At 46.6% G+C, this 20,166-nt stretch overlaps 1 protein-coding gene across 1 annotated transcript in view; it reads left to right on the top strand.

Moving 5' to 3' along the window:
• Window positions 1–20,166, top strand: part of dab2ipb (DAB2 interacting protein b) — a gene marked incomplete at its 5' end in the record, with an annotated part of 74,420 nt that overhangs the window by 24,581 nt on the left and 29,673 nt on the right. The window contains one exon of the mRNA XM_079289362.1: window positions 19,663–19,816. Within this exon, the coding sequence (XP_079145488.1) occupies window positions 19,663–19,816 (154 nt within the window). The remainder of the gene's footprint in view (window positions 1–19,662; window positions 19,817–20,166) is intronic.

Below are 20,166 nucleotides of genomic sequence, written 5' to 3'. Positions count from 1 at the left end.
CTCCCCTGAATGAGACGGGTTTCTCTTACTGCTGGTGTTGGATGTCCAGAGAACACCAGCGCCCAATTACCGACTCTGTTCTGTTGTTCACATGAAAATGTCAGTACAAGCATCTGAGTATGCGTACTTCCTTTCCCTCATCCCGATAGCAAATCGGCAGAATGTGCGTGAGTTACATCGCACCAAATTACTTTCAATGTATTCCAGGGAGCTGTGCTGTATATTGCGTCTGTGAACACTTCACTTTCTCCATCGTTTGTAGCATCATCCCCTCAGCGATCCTAGCGGCGTTGACACCTTCCCCGCTGGTATAGGTTTCGGTGGCTGGGTTGATGTTTAACCCTGCTGGGCCTTCTGTGAGCCCGAGGGAGCGTGGCCGAGGGTCTCCTCTCTTTCATTCTCTCCCCGGGTAATGAGCTGTAATGGATAGGGCCTTGGGCGTGACAGGAATACAGAGGGCCGCATCCCTTTTAAAGGACTGCTCGGTACGCATGCAAACACTCATTTAGTCATTCATGGCTCTCGTTAATCTACCTCGGTTACACAGGCTTACCAGTTATTTGTCACGCACTCATTATTATGAATATATATTTCTTTTGCCTTTTTGAAGCATCATTGTTTGTGTTTACATTTAAGGGATACATGTTTTTACTTTAATACAACTTACGGAACAGAGGAAGAGTGTATGGTAGAAGAGGAAAGAGTCACACACCAGTGTTTCTCACCAGCTCGATAATGTATTTGGGTGTCGCTGTATCGGGGGTCATATGCTGACGGGGCGCTCTGTCCTATCCAAACCTCGCGAGTTTTCTCGAGAGCAGGATTGAATACAGGAGCTACCTATAACATCCGATTAGCGAAGTCATATCTCTAGTCTGTTTGTTTGCTGTGTCAGACTCCTCAACCTCCACTTTTCAATGGAAATAATCGATGTACAAAATAAGAAAATGTAAAAACATAACAATAACAACAGTGTTAACGCACACACATGCATGCGTAAAAGAGGTCAGACGCTTCACGGAGATATTACAGCGGCGGCCGATAGGAGACGTATAGCTTCACTTGTACTCTGGTCTGAGTGTTGACAGCCACGTCGTGCGATGACATGCGCATGTGGTCACACGTGATACGAGGAGCCCGAGAAAGGCGACATACGCGCCACACCCTAATGTCCTGAATGTTTTTCAACTGTGACCATCTGCCTATCCAGTATGCTTAGATCATTTGCAGACAGCAACATCTTTTCAAGTGTCTGCAGACTGATCAGCATCGCACTCACTTCTGCTGCTGTTGGTGAGACAAGCCAGCAGGGATCTGTGAAGCTGGCCCTCCGTCCAAATGTCGATTGGTCCTTCTGACGTTGCATGGACTGATTCACATTACAGCTGGCAACTAAACTGTGTCCAAAATGACTCCCTCCTTCACTCATTCACTGCTCCCTCGATCAGCAGTTCATCCCACAGTGAGCTGTAAATGTAGAAGTTTGAACACGAATAAGTGTCATCATTGCCAGGTCGAGTGTTGCCCAATCTTTAACCTCTTCTCCGCACATTGATGCCAACATCGCGGCTCTATATGGTAGATAAACATTGAATAATGTGGTTTCTGTAGTGTATCATTCTTTTTGATGAATAGCCCGTATGTATGCTCTGTTAATAAAATAGTATTTCTGGCAAATATTTATCTGGTATAGCTCGAACTGAATCGAGCTGAAGAAGAGAAAAGAGAGACTGGCAGATGTGGCGTAACAGCAGCACAGCGCCGCTGCTGCGGTCTGACCTAGTTAGAAACAAACATTTAAGATGCAAGCTGCCTGTTTACCTCTCCTCTCCGTCTCCTCTCCGTCTCCTCTCTGTCTCCTCTCCGTTTTGCCCAAGGATGGGCTGCCGCTAACGCCAAAGGAACATCACACTCCACAGGATGCTCCCCTGTCGTTCCCATTTACACCGACAAAACAACCTTTGTCAAACAGCATTTGCAACACGCTGGAATCCGTCAGGATCTATTTGACTGATTGCTGGAGTCTGGACTCCCACTGTTGCACTCTGTGCTGATGGCTGTCATTGCACTGCATTGCATGCTCGCCACACAGAGAATTGTAAATATAGGGACAAGCGCTGAAGTGAAGGAGAGATGAGACGGCGCTGGACGGGCCTCGTGTCCCTTTTTTTAAAAAGCGCTATAAGTGTGTTCTTTGAGCGCTGTCATTGTGCGTTGGATTATGTCTGGGTCAGACGTTCAGCTTTTCATTGTGCATTTACAAACCCTCTCGAATAGCTCGCTGCACTCAGGCTGCACTCGTGTCCCTTCTATCAGGAAACACAGCGTGCTTTACGCATGATACAGTCACAGAGGTCTGAGCACGTCGTTGTTTCTGTGTTTCATAATAGCTTGTGCAAAGAATGCTTTTTTTATTGATAATTTCACTTGTGTAGAGATGTAGAGTAGTGTGTCGTCAGACTGGCTTTAATTCAGTCATTTGACCTTCAAAGATGTTGGGAAAATACAAGTGATGTTCAATGATTAGAAGACTTCAACATTTTCTGAAGACTGCAATGTTTGTTTCTGATTTGAGGGCAGCTGTGCCATGATGCAGCCAACACGTCGATAACAAATAGATAGTCGAGATAAGAGAATAAACTGCATTCCATGCTGAAACAAGCTGGCAAATGCATTATTAGCAACAGCTATTTTGAGCTAGCCCGTCTGTGTTTTGCATGACAGCTTTGTATCTATAATATAATAATTATCTGTTCAGGTAAAGAGTAAACTAACCAAAGAAACACCTTTTTAAATTGCAATACAGTTTGCAATCAAAAAGTACCATGTTGTTTTATCACCCCCCCGAAACTATTGAGTCAGCTTCAGGAGGAAACAGGTGGCCAGCAGAAAGCTACTGAAACACTTTTCATGGTTTGCTCATTATGAACCTAACAATGTGCATGTGACCTTTTGTTAAGCACGGGAGTGAACTCAGAGCTCAAGGGCTAAGGGTGATGTCATGTTGGATGACATGGCTGCAGACGTGCAGGGAGTGCAGATTAGTGGCCGTGGCTCTTCTGAAACAGCTCTCCACAGCTGCCCTGCCCTTATCGGTGCGTCCCGCTCCGGCCCTTTATCCCCTCGTGCCAGCTCTGTCAGGGTGTAAGCTCTAGAAATGGCCTCGAACTGTCCCCTATCTGCTCTGCCAGTCTACCAATCACGGCTCAAATTGAGCGTGGCAAAACCCTCCCGCACACATTCCGGTCTCACCACCACCGACCCTTTGGCGAGCCCCATCAGCCAAGTCACTTTGCCAAAGCTGAGCTCCAGCCTCATATGTACACAGTTTTTTTCTTTCTGAGCCCCAGCATGAGTCCTTGTGTCCCAGCTGAACCGAAGCCATGCTCAGGGCACAAGCAACCCCCTCGGTCCCAAGCGGAGGCGGTGACGGCAGCAGCAGCAGCAGCAGCAGCAGCAGCAGTAGTGGCTGACAGGGAAAGCAGCACACCTCACACAACAGTTGACAGGACAAAGAGCACACACACTCCCACTGGAGCAACACAAGAAGGGGGAGGGGGGGCAAGCTAGGCTGCGCCACAAACATGTAATCCCCCCCACACACACCCTCGCACAACATATGCAGGCTCCTCCCTGCGCGAGGAGACAGAGATGGGAGGTGCAGTCAATGACTGATAGTGAAAGGGAGTGGGATAAGCTGGAGAGTGTGTGAGGGGGGGGGGAGAGACAGCAGAGGAGAAAAGGGAACCAATCTTCACCATTCCCAAATCAAGAGTCGAGTGTCGGGGAACCCTTAAATTCATTCATGCCGAATGAAAGAAAACGGAGAGGGGAGAGTGTGTCCCATTCCAGAGACAACACAGGAAGTAGGGCACGCTCTGCACTGGCTGAGCAAGAGAGGGTGGGAGAACGAAAGGAGGAAAGGGAGCAGCAAGAGAGGGAGAGCGTTGTAGCGCTTACTCTCCACCCCTTGTCTTAAAGCAGCAGCAGGAGGAGAGAGAAGGAGGAAGAGAACCACAAGTAAGGAAGCGAAGAGGCGAAGCAGCGGTCTGCATCGGCAGCAGGGGGGGGAAAAAATGGAGCTTTGAAATCGCCTCTGCCCTCATCCATCCCTGCCTCTTTTTTTTCTTCTTTTTTTTTCCTCCTCTCTTATTCCGGCTCAGCCTCGGTTTCTCTCTCCGCTTGCCTTTGATTGTTCTGTGGAATTCTGACAATGCCTGGTGAGTGTTACGCTGCTTTTCACATTGTCACTCGCCGTCCTTTGTGCGTTGGTTTCGCTTGGGTTCAGGCGGCGGGCGGTCGCATATATTTTTCTGTTCTTATGTGCGGCGGCAAACAGCAATGTGGACGAGAGGATGCTTCATTGAGACCGTTTACGCTCCTCTGCCTCTGCCTCTGCCGTCCTCCTCCTTTGCGTCTCTCAATCAGTGACAACGCAAAGAAGACTGCTCTCCTGAACGCACACACACACACACACACACACACACACTCTACTACACTCTGCGTACATCCAGGTTACTCAGTCATTATTATATAATTGCTTTTAACTCCCAAAGGGCTTTCATTCAGAGCGGTGCATTTATTACACACACATGCATGTGTATATATGTCTGTATAACATCGGGTTTATACCTATAACATCAGAGATGATGATACAGAGATGGCGTTTTGATTCCGAGTGGTGAACATAACCTACATGTAGCAACATCGCGCAGAGCTGTGCCTGTGTGACGGAGGGCAGCCGGCTAACACGAATCAGATGACTGGGCCAAGCTTTGAGGTCAGCCGGCTGATTTTGGGCTGTCAGTCTCGTTGGAAGTCGTATGTTGGAGGCTATTATCAGCGGCTAAAAAGAAAGAGAGCCGTGTGTCTCGAGGATGGAGAGTTTGGGAGAGCAACAGCTCATTTCATCGTCGATACGTTGTAATGTCTCCGGGATAATCTCGCCGGTTAGTCATCATTTCGTCCAGGCCTCGGGGAGTTTATATTTTAGATTCAAAGTGATCTTACGGGACGATATTAAGTCAGTCAGTACACATTATCATGTGAGTTATTTTCATCTTTACGCATGGATTATTCCGATGTATTTCCTGACGTTGATTCGATTATCCCACAAACATCCGCGGCCCAGTTAACGCACCGTATCCAGTTTCACACTTAAATCTCACTATACATGCTACTTACATGCATGAAATTCGTCAGCAGCCGCACATCGAGGATAACGAAGTTATTCCGGTTGAGTTATTCCGTTTTAATGTGTCTCATTAAGAGGACGGATGAAACACTGAGGCGTTCGGCAAACTGCTCAGTGCAGTCGTAGCTCCCTGCCACATAATGGAGGCAGAGAGAACGGAGAACAGCATTCCCGCTGACCTTTATTTTCCGCGGTGATGGCTTGACGGGAGAAAGCATCAATGACAGTCTGATGGCTCCGTGCAGCTCGTTCACTGCAGTATGCAGAACTGGTTCAGTGTGAGAGCTCAGCCGAGCCCTCAAGAACAAAAACCGAGCTTGACTTCTACATATGACGCTCCAAGCATTTGTGCCAGGCTGTTTTTATATGCAGTAACAGTGTGATTCCTGCCCCCCCCTCCTCCCAGCCTGGGGTTCTGTATATGTTTGCATGCACAAACTAATGTTTTTGCACACATTAGTACACGTGCACATGCTGTATGCAGATATGTGCATATGTTCCCGAGCGCGTGTTTTAGTGTGTTCCAATCCAAGAAGCCTGAACGAAAGGATGGCAGAGCGAGAAATAGAGCCGTTAGTCATTTTCACAGCCTTCAACATGGACAAGACGGGGAGATGGGTCGAGCCAATGTGAGATGGAGAGATGACAAACATTGTGAGAAAGGGAAGAGCTCATAAGATGACTGAAACGAAAAGGGGCCGACAGTCTGCTCTTGTTCATCTTCCAATATTTAGTGTACGAGATTATTCTGAGGGACTAAACCTTGATTCCCTTTTCCCTTAAATCCTGCTCTTGGACTGTTCTTATGTAACTCACTGGACAAAACTGAACACTGACGTATAATGACATGAGATATAGTGTTGTAATATTCATGATACATCCGTGTTGCAGGGAAGGGCCAGAATCAATGCAGAGCTTTCTACAGTATATTTCTGCTACTTCCTCCCCGTCTCTCCATTGTTCCGTCTCTGTGTAATTACTCTGTCATAGATCATCTCCGTGAGGTCCATTGATTTACTGAGAGCTGGTGAAGTGGAGCAGAGCATTTGATCAGACACACATACGGGGGGGGGGGGGGGGGGAGGAGTGGGTCAGTGCCGCACCCATGGGCCACTCCGGGTGTCCGGGTGTGGGACAATAGGGCTGAGAAACAGCCTCAGTCGAAACACTCGATCAACGACACTCACTCACGACGCACGAATACAAACATCCAAGCAAGCAGGGCTGTTTGTTCAGGCCCATTGCCTGTTTGTTGTCTATAAATAGTTTTCTATTTTGAGGCAATTTGACATTGTCAAATGTATTGTTGCCGTCCTGAATACCAGGTATCTCCAAATTTGGTGATGTTTTTTTTTTAGCACACTTTAAATGCTTGATTTGAATCCACCAATTACATTCACGTTTCCAGGAACCCAACATTTGTTAGACACACACGAACGCACAATGACGTCTGCACTTCTTTTCGTCAACGTGACCGATCTGAAAAGAAGTTGGAGCATGAAAGGAAGCGGGACGGACGGCCCTTGATATCCAAGGCCTTGCATTCAGTGAGTTTTAATTCTTTGAAATTTGTGGCACCCGTCGACAAAATTGAAGGTTAGAATATCGACTTCCATCCGGCCCGCCGTTGTGAATGAAAGACGGTCGTAAGTAGGCTGCGTCAAAGACGTTCAGCAACGTTGCTCTGGATCTCCTCAACTCTGCCTGGCAGCGGATGAAAGACGAGCATATGCTCATGATAGGGCAGCGTTGCACGTTGTCAATAATTGAATCACTCACTCGCTCTTTCCTGCCCTGGAGGCTGTAGTGCCGAGTCAATAGGAGCAACAAGAGAGGAGAGCTCTCGAGCATCAGTCCTAAAGGTCTCTTTCTGTCCTCCTGCTCTCATACAGTACTCTTTTATCTCTGTCTATATTTCGTAGACACAAACATGCAGAAGAGCTGATGCCACTGCCCCGTCTCTCTGTTTTATCTGCGTGCCTGTCTCTCCACAGTAAGCTGCTTTACAAAAATGAAATGGAGGGCCGGCTACAGAGGGATGGAGGGATGGAGTGATGGAGGGAAAGATCTCTAATGCCTCTATTTGCGTATCATTTCCTCTCACTTCACTTCCCGTGCCTACACTTCTAGACAGAGAGACGCTGTCTTGAGACACTGTCTGTAGATTCAGACAACCAGACATCTTAAAGGGATAGACGTTTGACTAAACCGTGATATATCATATTGCCCATACACTTCACCTTCCATATTTAACAGCAGCAGCATCTCATTAAACTATCACGTACAGCCCACCTTCACTGCAGTAACAGAAATGATTCTCGGTCTTGCCGTCCTCCTCATCCACATCCTCTCGACTTGAGTCACTGGAACGTTGATGCGAGTTCAATTTGCTCTTCTCTCCATCCCGTCAGTCTCTTCATCTTCCTCTCCCTCTGCCCTCTGTTCTCGCCGGCCCTCTATCCACCGACTATTTCCAAATCCACCGACTATTTCCAAATCCACCGACTATTTCCCTCCGCGCCGCTCCCTCTCTTCCTCCCACTCGGTGCCTCGGTGCAGGCAGGTGGCGCTCCTCTAAACGGCTGAGCGGTGAGAGGCAGGGGGATAACTTTTCAGAGGCGAGGCCTTCCAGGGACCGTCTGTCCCACCGTCTCTCATGACCCACTCTGTCTGTCTGCTGTACACTTGGCTGGTGATCTTACGCATACCCCGCCCACACACACACACACACACACACACACACACACACCTTGGCACGCATCTGACATGGATTTTTTTCTCACAAATTCACAACGTTCTACCACTTTCTCTTTGAGTGTGTGTGTGTGTGTGTGCGCATGCACGGAAACCGTATCTGCACAAACTAACGCTCACATGCGACATGTCAAAGTCCTGCTGCTACGTGATTCGGTACAGAAGGCTATTGTTCATTATTCACAGGAAACGAAAACATTGAGATAGTTGTCAGCATTCCTCTCCTGCCGCAGTGATTACAAATAAACTCCCATAGAAAGAGTAGCCTTGCGTGCGCCTACATTATATTTTGGAGCAGTTGCACTCCAAACAAGCCTATGAGGTATGATATTATCATGACCCAGACCAGAGGAATGAGGAAATCCCCCCCGAGTGTTTAGTCTCCAGGCCTTGGCTTTGTAGTTAACCTTTACCCAGCCATTCTCCAGAACAGCAAGGCACGCAGGGCTGTTTACTTGTGATAAGAGCAAGGAACTCTAATCCACTGCATCGGGGGGGGGGGGACAAGTACATTAAACCTCCTCCGGTTTCACCTCCCCAAATGATACTAAAATTGTTTTGGAGCTGGAGAAAACCTATAATGGGGTCTATAATGGGGTGCAAAGACCTCTCCACTGTACAGCTCACAATGGAATCCATTGTCCACAGGCTCCTGTAGAGTTTCACTTGAGTCTGTATACACATTGTGACGTCTATGCAAATTCTGGTGAATGATTGAGCTGAAATATTCTCAGAAAATATTCTTCAGAAAGCATTTTAATAGGAAGTACTGAAGCTGCTCCGTGCCCAGCTGGACTCGTTTCCTTCTAATTCGTTCACAGATTTCTTCTTTTTTTTTTTCGTGCTCAAACTTTTGGAAGCGCTTGTTGACAGCATGTCTTAGCTGTGACATCAGTCTTCACTCACTGTTTACATGCTAAAACAACCGTACACTACATCCGGCAGTGCGCTCCCTCCTTAAACCGTGGCCGGCCACATTTTCTCCCTCTCTCTCTTTGCTCCCTCGTTTCCGGTTTTGTTTGTGCCCTCCTCCCCTGTTTTTTCTTTCTTTTTTTCTTTTCTTTTCCTGGAGTCCATCTCTCCGGCCAAGGACCCAGCATTTTCCCACAGAGTGCGGTGCTGAAGGCTGAGCCTTTGTTTCCTGCTCTACAGGGACACATGGTGGGAGGAGGAGGCATGGCTGACTTCCTGGCTGCCAACTCGGGGTCGATGTCAGTGTGAGAAAAAGCAGGGGAGACAGATCTGATGATGACAGAAGCGCTGCGCATCCTAGGGACTGACTTCAGCTAAAAAAAATACATCGAGTTTGCTGTATTTCTCAGACAGTTGCACCTAAATGACTTCATATCAGGCTGTCAGCTGTTTTGGTCTTTGTTGTCCTACTAAGAACGGAGACAGTAGGAGTCAGCCTTGTCCTTTACTGTACATTAGATGTGTCGTGAGCATTTGTTTTTGCAATGTTTTCCTCTGGAAATAACTTTGTGATCATTGTTGTACAAATACCACAGCAAAACTATAAGCGTCATGTACAATCATGAAGATAAAAGTAGCGTGGTGACAAAGGAGGTTCAAAAAAAGCCCTTCCAAAAAGTACCATTGGTGCACATTTGAGCACTTATTTGCTATTGGATATATTCTGTAGGATCATTTGTGGACTTTACATTGTAGTATTATTTGAATTTGATAAAGTTCTGAGCTGTATTTTATTTTGAAGCTCCGTATCCAGCCCCTTACCTTCATAAGTCCATGTCATGAGCACGGTGTTTATGCATAACTTCCTCACCGTGTAACGTTCCTCTGCTATGGGCAGGCTTGTCCTTAAAACACGGCGCTGTCTTTTTAAATGGGATGTGGAGAGGGGTGTGTTAGTAGCAACAGACATCCTTTGGGAGCGGTGTGGTTTAGCTCAGAGGGCAGAGGCTCCAGCCACGTTCCCAGAGACTCAAAAATAGTCTGGAAAAAACACTGAGACCAGCCGCCGCTGAGGAATGCAACCCGAAGTGGAGTTGTGCGTTTTGGGGAATCCAGCTTGGAGGGCTGCTGCTGGACCATGTTTCACATATTCAGTAGATCGTAAGTGTCTTTTTCTTTCAAATTCCTCACTCGCCGTGGATGGTCACAGCTGCACGCTGTGGTTTTTGGAAACCTCTGTCTCTGCATCCACCCACGGTTCTCTCAGGGCTGTTCACTGTGGCTTCATGGAACTATTTTTCTTTGGCGTGCAGTACTTTCTGTATGAATTCGGATTGTAAAGAAAGGTCAGGATAGCTGATTAAAAAGCAGAAAGGACAAAGTACATCTGAATAATTGGAGAGGAACGGCTCAGAGGGAAAGGCAAGGACACGTTTAGACTTGAACATGAAAACTATTCAGTGCCAGAGGCGGATCTACGGCTGAGTGCGCAACTATCATCCCGGTATTGACAGTACGCTTCTCAATTTAGAGCCAATTATGTGCTAAAGATATTTCACCTGGCTAAATCCGGTGATAATAAAAATGTAATGACTAAACGTGTATTCTATATTGAGGAGAGTGGTGTTTGCAGAGATCAGCTTTGATGTTTGTTTTTCCATGTTTTGTGTGGGAAGAAAGGGGGCAGAGGCTTTCTCTGCGTGAACTTAAGTGTTTGCCTCATTCTTTGTCCAATGCCACACGGGCGTCTGAATATTCAGGGCCAGGAGTGAAAAGCACACTTCCTCATCTCTTCTACTGCTTCACCCACGTTGTTATCAGTTCCCCAAGCACTCAGCCGGTATGCAAGCGTTCAAGAGGAAAATAAGCTTTCTTGCTTGCAACTAATTCATATTTTCTTCAGTTTGTGCTAAAAAGTAGAATTGCAATCCTGAATAAAAAATAATAAAAAATAGGAAAGGTTAGACTCTTGAGTGCAAAACATGTGTGTGTGTGTGTGTGTGCGCGCTATGCGAGGGGCTGATTCATATGACATCTACAGCATAACAGCGTCTCTGATTCAGGAAATCATGGTTTCATGGTTTCTCTTCTCCAGTCAAGTCGTATTCTCTTGTCGGAGGACAGTCGCTCAAACCGGTCTGACACCTCGCTGCCCACAGGGTTTAACAGTAAGACTCGCTGGCCCGAAGCCAGACGATGAGTCCGTTAATTGGGCAGACATCGGCTCAATTAGGCTGGCGTTTTCACTGTCTTATGATGATAACCTTATTATCTCTGCCTCCGTCTTCTACCACTGCCCTGATCTCCTCTCTGCTGTGGTATTTCAGTGCAGAATTAATGAGTGTGCTGAGCGGAAATGGTGGTCATAGGTAATTTGAATTACAAAGCGAAAAGCATGAAAGATGTTGTGTCTTTTTTGGTCTTCGGTTGTTTTCTTAGGTTTACAAACAATGAATTAGCCGTGACCTGTTGAGGTTATTTGTTGGCAAAGGGTGCCCGAGCCGGCTGGTATTTAAAAGCACCTCTAATTATCCCAGACGGGAACTGGCCTACGTCCAGCACACAGTTCTGCAAATCAGGTATCTGATTCATTCAGATCTGAGTAGTTTCCTCACAGTTTGGTTGAATGTGATGTACTGTAGTGCTGCGACACGGTTATAACAGTCAGCTGTGACTACAACAACAGTTGTTCACAGTCAAGTATTCCTATTTTCAAATGTTGTGCAGCATTCATTTTGTTCCTGCGCAGTCTGAAGTGCAGTTTGTGGCGCACCTTTTAACGATAAATAATACAGGATATATCTAGTCGTGAGCAAAAATCAATCGTGTAATATATGATATTGCTTGTCGTTAATTTCGCTTTGCTTGGTTTTGGAAAGAATCAATTCCAAGCCCATGACTTCACCAGACATCATGTTATTGATCGCGTAAGTTAAAAGAAAACATTCATGGTGCTGTTGCTTTGTACGTTGGCCAAACTCTGGCGCAGTCGCTCCACGTTCCTGTTGGTCTGGTGAAAATATACGACACGTATATTAGGGCCAGGGGTGTAACAATACGCGTATTCGTATTGAACCGTTCGGTACGAGGCTCACGGTTTGGTATGACGAACCGAACAATACGTTTGAAGAAAGAAAAAAAATATATATTTTTTTTAAACCTTTACTTAAATAGGTAGAATCAGAATCAGCTTTATTGGCCATGTGTGCTGACGCAAGATGGAATTTGTCTCCGGTTTCCACTCCGCTCTCAATGTCCAAACACAATGTACAAACACAAATTTACAATAAACAAGAAAAATATATGTATAAAGAATCAAAAAGGGCAGCAAAAAAAGTCCCATTGAGATTAAAAATCTCTTTTGCAAGGGAGACCTGGCCAAGACAGGCAACAACACAAGAAACACAAAGTTTGACAGAAAAACACAGAACAAGACGAGTTGAAAGAAATGAAAAGTTATAATACTAGTATAATATAATAATAGTAATAGTATAATAATACTAAGCTTAAATTGTGGGGAATATTATGTTTTCGGTGGAGCCACTGTTCTCAAACTGGCAACCCACATGACGTAACGGACAGCGTGCTCTCTGACACGCCCACCACCAAAGAAACACGTTCTACTCCAGCCGGGCACTTCTGCGCTGTGAGACACGACAGTGTAGCACAGTTTTAATGAATAAATATATTTTAAAATCAAGTACATTTCTCTGGCATTTATAGTTTTCTACTGAACCGAAACGTACCGAACCGTGGCTCCACTGTATCGTACCCAACCCAACCGTCAATTTTGTGAACCGTTACACCCCTAACGTATATAGTCTTCATGTGTGGGCGAGTGTTGGTACTGCTTGGGGGGGGGGGGGGATACCACTCGTGTGTGAATGTGTGTGGGCGACTCGTCACTCTAGGCCAGGGACATGAAGTCATGAGACGGAGTATTCCACCAGGCCGCTTGACTGAAGAACAAATTGTGTGTATTCCAGTACAGTCGTATTCGATCATGGTGCCTCCCGCCCCCCCTTTGTGTCCCATGAAGGGCGTTGATCAAATCAATATGTCAATACCACTGCATTGGTGAGGTCCCAGATGGCCGTCCGTCATTAGCGTGACGGTTGCCCTTTGCCGTCTGACCGTAGTTGCTACTTGAGGAGTTACTCATTAGTGCGACCTTTGACCTCATTATACATTCTCTTTACACATGTTCTGTCTATCCTATTTGGATCGACTCACCCCCCCGATGTGACAGTGAGTAGAGCTGTGGACAAACACCCACACACATTGCTCTCGGTGAAACAAAGTCCATTGTTCTGGAGAAGCTACACAATATCCTCTGACCCTTGTTTTTTTTTTTTTTTACTTTTGGCTCTTTCAACTCATCTGGGATCAGGGAAATAAATATGAATAAGAAGAATATACTACGTGTAAAAAAACCAGATGATCACAGGTAATTGGCATGCTGTGTGCTGCAGCTGCTACTGTGATCTGCCCTGTCCAGTGGTTGTATTCACGGCCAGCTGTTCCGCTCTCTTTTCACATGGCTTCAGAGCCAACGCCGTCCCGCTCCGGAGCAGCTCCTCTGCGCTCCGTGTTGGTCTCCTGCAGCGAGTGTCCTAGCAGATGTTGCACTGAATTACCCACCCGGCCTAGCGGGTGACTCTCGCTGTAATCAAGCCGTTGCATCTGCGTGTGCGCGTTGCAGCCTGGCTCAGTGGCTGCGTTGGCTCTCCCAACCACCTGATTTCAGTTAGCAGCCAAACTTCCCCACAATCTAGTGTGTCTGCCAGTGCTCTGAGTCAGGCATCCCTTCAGACTCCTAAAACTAGACTCCCAGAGGAGCCGATCATTTAGGAGATACTAAATGCTAACGCTAACGCCCTCCTTTCCTATGTGTTTGTGTAGTGTAAACGAGTGTGTTTGCATGCGTCCCATTCTTGCATTTTAAAAGCTTCCCTCCTCCCAGTAAATGAAAGGCCCTCTTTGTCCTCCTCTACTTTTGGCTAATGTGTGCTCCCATCTATGGCACTAACTGGTTCTTGTTTCTCTTCACAAAGGTGGTCACACCATAGCTTCAGCTTCTATCCCCTCTTGTTTGGTGCAGCGATGCCTGGGGCAGTGTCTCCCTCTTCGCTCTTCCCAGCATAATCTCTCTTTTGTCTTGTGTGCATTAGACCGCTGGCACTGTAAGAGCCTAAAGAGCCGACGCTGTCGACCAGCACAGGTGCCGCAAAGCACTAATGCACTGGATGTGGACCACAACGTGGACTAGACTGCGCCCACTCATCTCCATTACCCATCTGTTTTAAATGCACTTTTTTCGCTCTCATTGTTAGCGCTTTCATGGCCGTACGACGCAGCCAATCAGGACTCAAAGAGGTTGCGCTTGGATGAGCAGAGAGGGGATTTCTTTTATTCAGTGTCTTAAGTGTGATGTGTGGCAATTTTCCCTTTAGGGGTTATTGGAATTTAACTTAAAAGCTGTCACATTAGCGGCTGCGTCTCCAAGCTCACTTCACTCACTCGCAACCTCAACGTCTGCCTTCATCCCCCCCAGAGATCATTCTTTCTCTGTCTGACTTCGACAGTGAATGACGTTTCTCCTCTGCTGTCCTGTTGACTGGACCTCCTTGATTGGTGTTTCCGGGCTGCATGGCCTGTAGCCACATGTCAGCGGTTCAGCTCTCACATTCGCCGTTCTGCACCGGCAGCATCTGACAGGATCATCTTTCTGCCTCTCGCTGTGGGCCAGACGTTTGTTTGGTTGTCTATATTCTGCCGCTACCCATCACGCTACTGTTCACTCCAGTGCAGATGACAACCGTCAGATGGCAGGTTGATGCACGAACACATCGATTTTCACGGTGTTACCCAAAAACTCTAATGCCGTTGCATTGCCTGAATAAAAATGTGAAATAGAGACATGAATCGGCAGGAACAGTCACTCGCTGATTGTGGTAAGATGTCAACTTCCACTCTGACCTGACAGTGGCTCATTATTCCCATCAAGCACTGAGAAAGACGTACCACATCTGCTTGGATCAAATGAGCGATCAGACCCGTGACAGAGTGTTCTACAGTGTGGCAGACACGCCGTTGTCTGTGGTCCTTCCCTCTGACTCAGCACCAAAGCTAGAATGGACACTGTATTTCGTGACGCTTGACTCATGAATAATGGCTTATTTGTCCGGTTTCCTGTCTCTGCAGTGCACGCGGTTCAAAATCGAGGTCGACCCAACCGCTGTGTGATGTGTGCACGCGGTACGTGTTTTGTTGTTAATTGTGATTTTTTTTTTCTCTGCTTTGATGTCTGAGTTCAGGGGCCCAGGTGCTTGCAGAGCGGTTGGTGTTGCTGACTGGCGAGAGCCCTTTTTTGATTTGATCCGCATCTACAAACCAAGCCAGCTGTGAGGAGTTAATGAATTTTGAGACTCTGCAGGGATATGAATATGATGAAAACGTATCGAATGTATTGCAACCTCCTCTTGAGCACACGATTGCAAAACCGCCGTGCTACAGGTCTGATCAAACCTCGTCTGGTTGCCAAGCGTTGTCAGTTCTACTTCATGTGTCCGTACTCGTGTTATTTATATTTGTGGTAATACACGAGAGGCACAAACTGGTGCTAAATATTCATATACATACTCAAACCATTCAGTGAGCGCTCACACTAAAGCCACTTACAATAAGTTCATCCTTCCCGCTGTCTGCCCCGAATCTTTGCACGAAAACCTGGTCATTAAAAATCCATATTGTTTTTGAGCATCAACACAGCATCACAAAACATAACATCGTGACGCTCGTGCGTATCAATATTTTTCTCACACCCCCTACTCGGTAGGAACGAGACAAAATTGCGAGTGCAATTAGTTGCCTGCCTGTATGTCTTTGCCCGGCTCTGCTTGTTGATCTGCATGCCTATTTGCACACAGTGCCCATGTGTTTGTTTGGTAGAGAGCATTATTAACAAGTAATTGCCGTGCCAGTCTGCCAGCGGAAGGCGTATCGAATGGTTTAAATGCTGGTCTAGCAGCACCGCAGAATGCTGTGTAAACACTGTGCAGGGCAGTTACCACAGAAAACACGATTAGCAAGGAGACTTAACATCAGGCTGCCTAATGCCACAGCATTAACTGGAGTATTTGTTGTTTTGGTTATGTCAGAAGCTTAAGATTTGGCCATTTTGCATGTTGGTTGTCATAGTAACATGAGTGGAAGCACAAACGTAAAGAGGTTATTGTGTTTCTGTGACGACTAACAGCACTTCACGTGCACTGCAACTGTTGCAGCACATGTAATTGTAGTGAAATGATGCATACGCTTGCAGGAACCCAGTAGGTGTGGACTTTTCAAAGCGCCGTTGTTTGGACTCGCAGTACATTAATCCAGCCTATCTTGAGCTATCGGTACAAATATAGTCCCTTGTGGTTTCGCCGGCTCGCCATCAAGTCGGTGTGTTAGCAGCCTAAGTGCTCTGACGCCTACATGGGCCCGAGGTTTCAGATCCCAGACAGGCTATCAGATCAGCTCTCTTTACAGGATGCCGGGACGGAGCCCGGACTCACTCACAATCCATTACTGCGCTCTACTCCTACTCTGTTACTCCAAACTGAGTTTCCATTGAACCCCAGCACGGCACAGTGCATGATAGGATTTGGACTGATGCAGGGACGTAAATTCGTAAATACTGAACGTATACCTCACATCACCAGCCAGAGAAGGCGTTCGAGTGATAAAATAAATCCAAATGTAACCGGTAACTTGGCAACACTAACTCATGCAAGGTCATTGGTCATGCCTTCTCGTTTCGGACTAAAAGTTCTGCGTAAAAACGTTTGGGTGAATGCCAGAAAATCCCATTATTTCTGCTGGAATGTTTCTACACTCTGCTGAGCTGGAGCAGTTGGCATATCGGGCTTGAAGCGGCAGACAGAAACAGACAGAAACAGAAACAGACCCCCCCCCCCCCCCCCCCCCCCCGCCAATCATGGAAGCACCTGATTTACGAGGATCAGAGGAGACAAATTCATACATAAAAAAAAAAATACACAAATGCCATTTAAGCATGATGTGCAGAGCCACTGATGCTCCATTAATTATGTAATCCTGTCAAGTCACATACAGCGATTCACAACCCGTAAAACAGGTTTTAACATGTTTAGCATTCTACACAGTTGTGCATCCAAACACAAGGTATTCCACATGCAGTACGAGCAGTGTTCTTTGCCACATCTGCTGCAATTTTGACACGGTCTTCCAACGCCAGTTCTTCATGGCATGACCTTTTCAATTATGTATTTTACGACAGGGCTTTGTGTGGTTGAGTCTGTGTGTCTGGAAGTGTCTGGACGATTAGAGCCTTGAGTATCTCCTGGATATTGTTTCTGAAATATTTAGGTGGCATGACATCACAGAAGAGGAAGAGATCGATTGATTGGTGGCCAAAAGAGGGGAAGGCAGATAATCACAGTGAAATAAGAACAGAGTGCGATGGAACGATGTGTACCAGCCTATACTACCCCCCCCCCCCACACACACACACACACACACATCAGGTAAACACTGAATGAGAGGCAGACAGGATAAAAATGGAGGCAGAGTAATGGAGGATTATCAAGGACGTAGAAGGACTGAGAATAGATGACGTTGGGGGAAGGTAACGAGAGGAGAAGCGAGGAGGCGAGGAGACGACGACAGCATGCTCTGCTTTTAATACCAGCGGTTATTTGCGGAGACCGACATGAACAGTGTGCCAAACTGGGGGATGTAGAAGTTATGAGCAGCTTTCACACGACAAGACAGCTTTTTCCGCTGTCATTAATACAAAGTGGCCGACAATACGCTGTAAATTACACGTTACAGTACAATTGAACACAGCGCCGTACAGATGACAGGCGGCGTTATTATTCATCAGTTCATACTTTCACAGTCTCCCACCATTCCCACTGACACTAATGGGCAAATATGATATTCCGAGAGAAAACCATAATAGCGGCGTAAAGTATATTCCTGTTTTAGAAGATGCATTCCTCTCTCAGCCGCAATTTATCTTCCGATCATGTCGAACATTTCTCCAGAGGATGTTGCTTTTGGCGAGCTACACTGACTGCACGTTGCTTTTCACTGGCATGCCTCCTTATATTCTAAATGTAGAAAACATATATGCTACCAGTTCATTCATATGTTTCACCGTGTGTGTGGCATTGCTAGATTCATTTTTTTTCCTTTCAGTGAGTCTCTTTGTGAGTCCTAGAAGCATCATCGTGCCGGTTTAGGGACTGTGTCTACCTGTCTCTTAACAGCACATCCCACTTAGAAAACCTCCGTTTCCCCTCCTCTCCGCTCACTTGACTCGCTCTGTGTTCTGCCCGGTACCCAGTCAGCCAATCGCAAAGCAGGGCTAGGTGCAAAACACACTTCCTCTGCAGCTGTGCTTTGGAAAAGGCTCGGAGCTCCTGAAAAACTGGATTCTCACATGCAAAGCTATCCTTGAGGCGTTTGCATGTGTATTATTTTCCCATTTATTTCAGATGATGAAATGTGTGTGTTATGATCGAGATAAAAAGGAGAGCGAGAGAGAGAGAGAGTCCAGATCATTATCCACTTCGCACTGGACAGTGGATTCGACCACAAAGCTGGCTGACTGTACAAAGGGCTGCAACAGAAGAGATGTACAGTACACACACTGGCCTACTCACATGCATGGGATTAGCGTGTAAGCCGTCCATAGAGGGCACTACTGACAGGATGTTCGCACTCATTACACGAGCAATTGACCCTGTCTTCCTCGTCCTGCCAGTGTCAGGGGCTGATGTTTGTGTCGCTGCTTACAGCCCTCACTAGTATTTAGCTTTATTCACTGTGAGCCGTTTATTCACTGTTATTCACATATTGTGAATCTTTACGAGTGCTTGTACTGTAAGCATATTATAACGCATTGTAAGTATGTTCCTAATGCTTTCTTACGGTTACTTGACTTCATGACATGTTGCAGAATAACATACTTCAACATGACTGGTTATTATTGAGTAAGAGCTGAACGTGAGGGCTCAATATGAAGCTCAATAATGTGGATCAAATGCGGTAATGGGCAAATGTACACACCGCGTTTGCACACATGTTTGCTCTTTCACCAACTAACTCTTATGAAAACACAGAATGTAGGGCGACAGCAAACAGTGGAAAGCTCTTATGTTTGTCTCCTAATCCTCCCCGGCTGTAAAAAACCGCAAAGAATAAGGCTTCAGGGTTGTCTCTGTCGGAACCTTGAACACTTTGCTAAAGTGCACTCTGAGCTCCTGTCAATGTGCAACGGAGAAGACTTGACAGGGTTGTGAGTTGGCGTGTGGTTGTTAAACGAGGCTCCACAAAACGGACAGCAAGCGGTTCATCACTGCGACGCATTATCACATCACGGAAACTTTCACAGCGCGACCATTAATGATCATCAATGGCAGGAATTGCCTCCTATTTACAGCCAGTTTCTTTCATTCATCCATGTTTCAAGTTGAAAATGGGAAGGCGCAAAGCATCCATCAGGGAGTCAGCGTAGAAGTGGGTGCACGGACATGTGTTGATACCGTGTGCGAGAGCTCGTCACGCCGAGGACTCGCTGACTTTGAGGCAAGTGGAGCATCCTCTCTTCATCATCTCTCTTACTGTCGTCCTTCACACTCACCATGAGCGCTCGCTAATACGCGCCGTGCATATGCTGCCGCTCTCTCACTGCCTCTACTCGGGCTCTGCAGGGTGACTCAGATCTCACCCTTTTCCTCTCTCTCTCTCTCTCCTTTGACACTCTTTAGATCTCATCTGATGCCAAGGCTGAAGGAGTCTCGCTCCCATGAGTCATTGCTCAGCCCCAGTAGCGCTGTGGAAGCCCTGGACCTAAGTATGGAGGACGAGGTTGTCATCAAGCCTGTTCACAGCAGCATCCTCGGGCAGGACTACTGCTTTGAGGTGAGGAGGCACACACATGCGCGCATACAGTACACAAACACACACACAAATGCTCCAGAACATTCCCACTACCGGCCCTGCACAGCCATAGATCTGGTGTTGCTACTGGGTGGAGTTATTTCAGGCAATCCGTAAGTAAAAGTCCTGTATCCTGTATATGTAACCATGCTTAAAGTTCCACGAGTTCATATATATTACCAAACTAAGTTACCGGTAATCTCGGTTTTAATGTTTTGGTTCACTCTCACTGCTTTCATCAACCTCATTCCGAGCTGCAGCAGGAAGATGTTTTTCGGAGACAAATATGTGAGAAGCTCACTCTAGAAGAAGAAGAAAGAAAGAAACATTCC

The sequence above is a fragment of the Melanostigma gelatinosum genome (assembly GCF_949748355.1).
Source record: "Melanostigma gelatinosum genome assembly, chromosome: 18".
NCBI lineage: Eukaryota > Metazoa > Chordata > Actinopteri > Perciformes > Zoarcidae > Melanostigma > Melanostigma gelatinosum.
The sequence above is the reverse complement of the archived record's forward strand: the minus strand, read 5'-3'. Positions and strand labels throughout refer to the sequence as shown.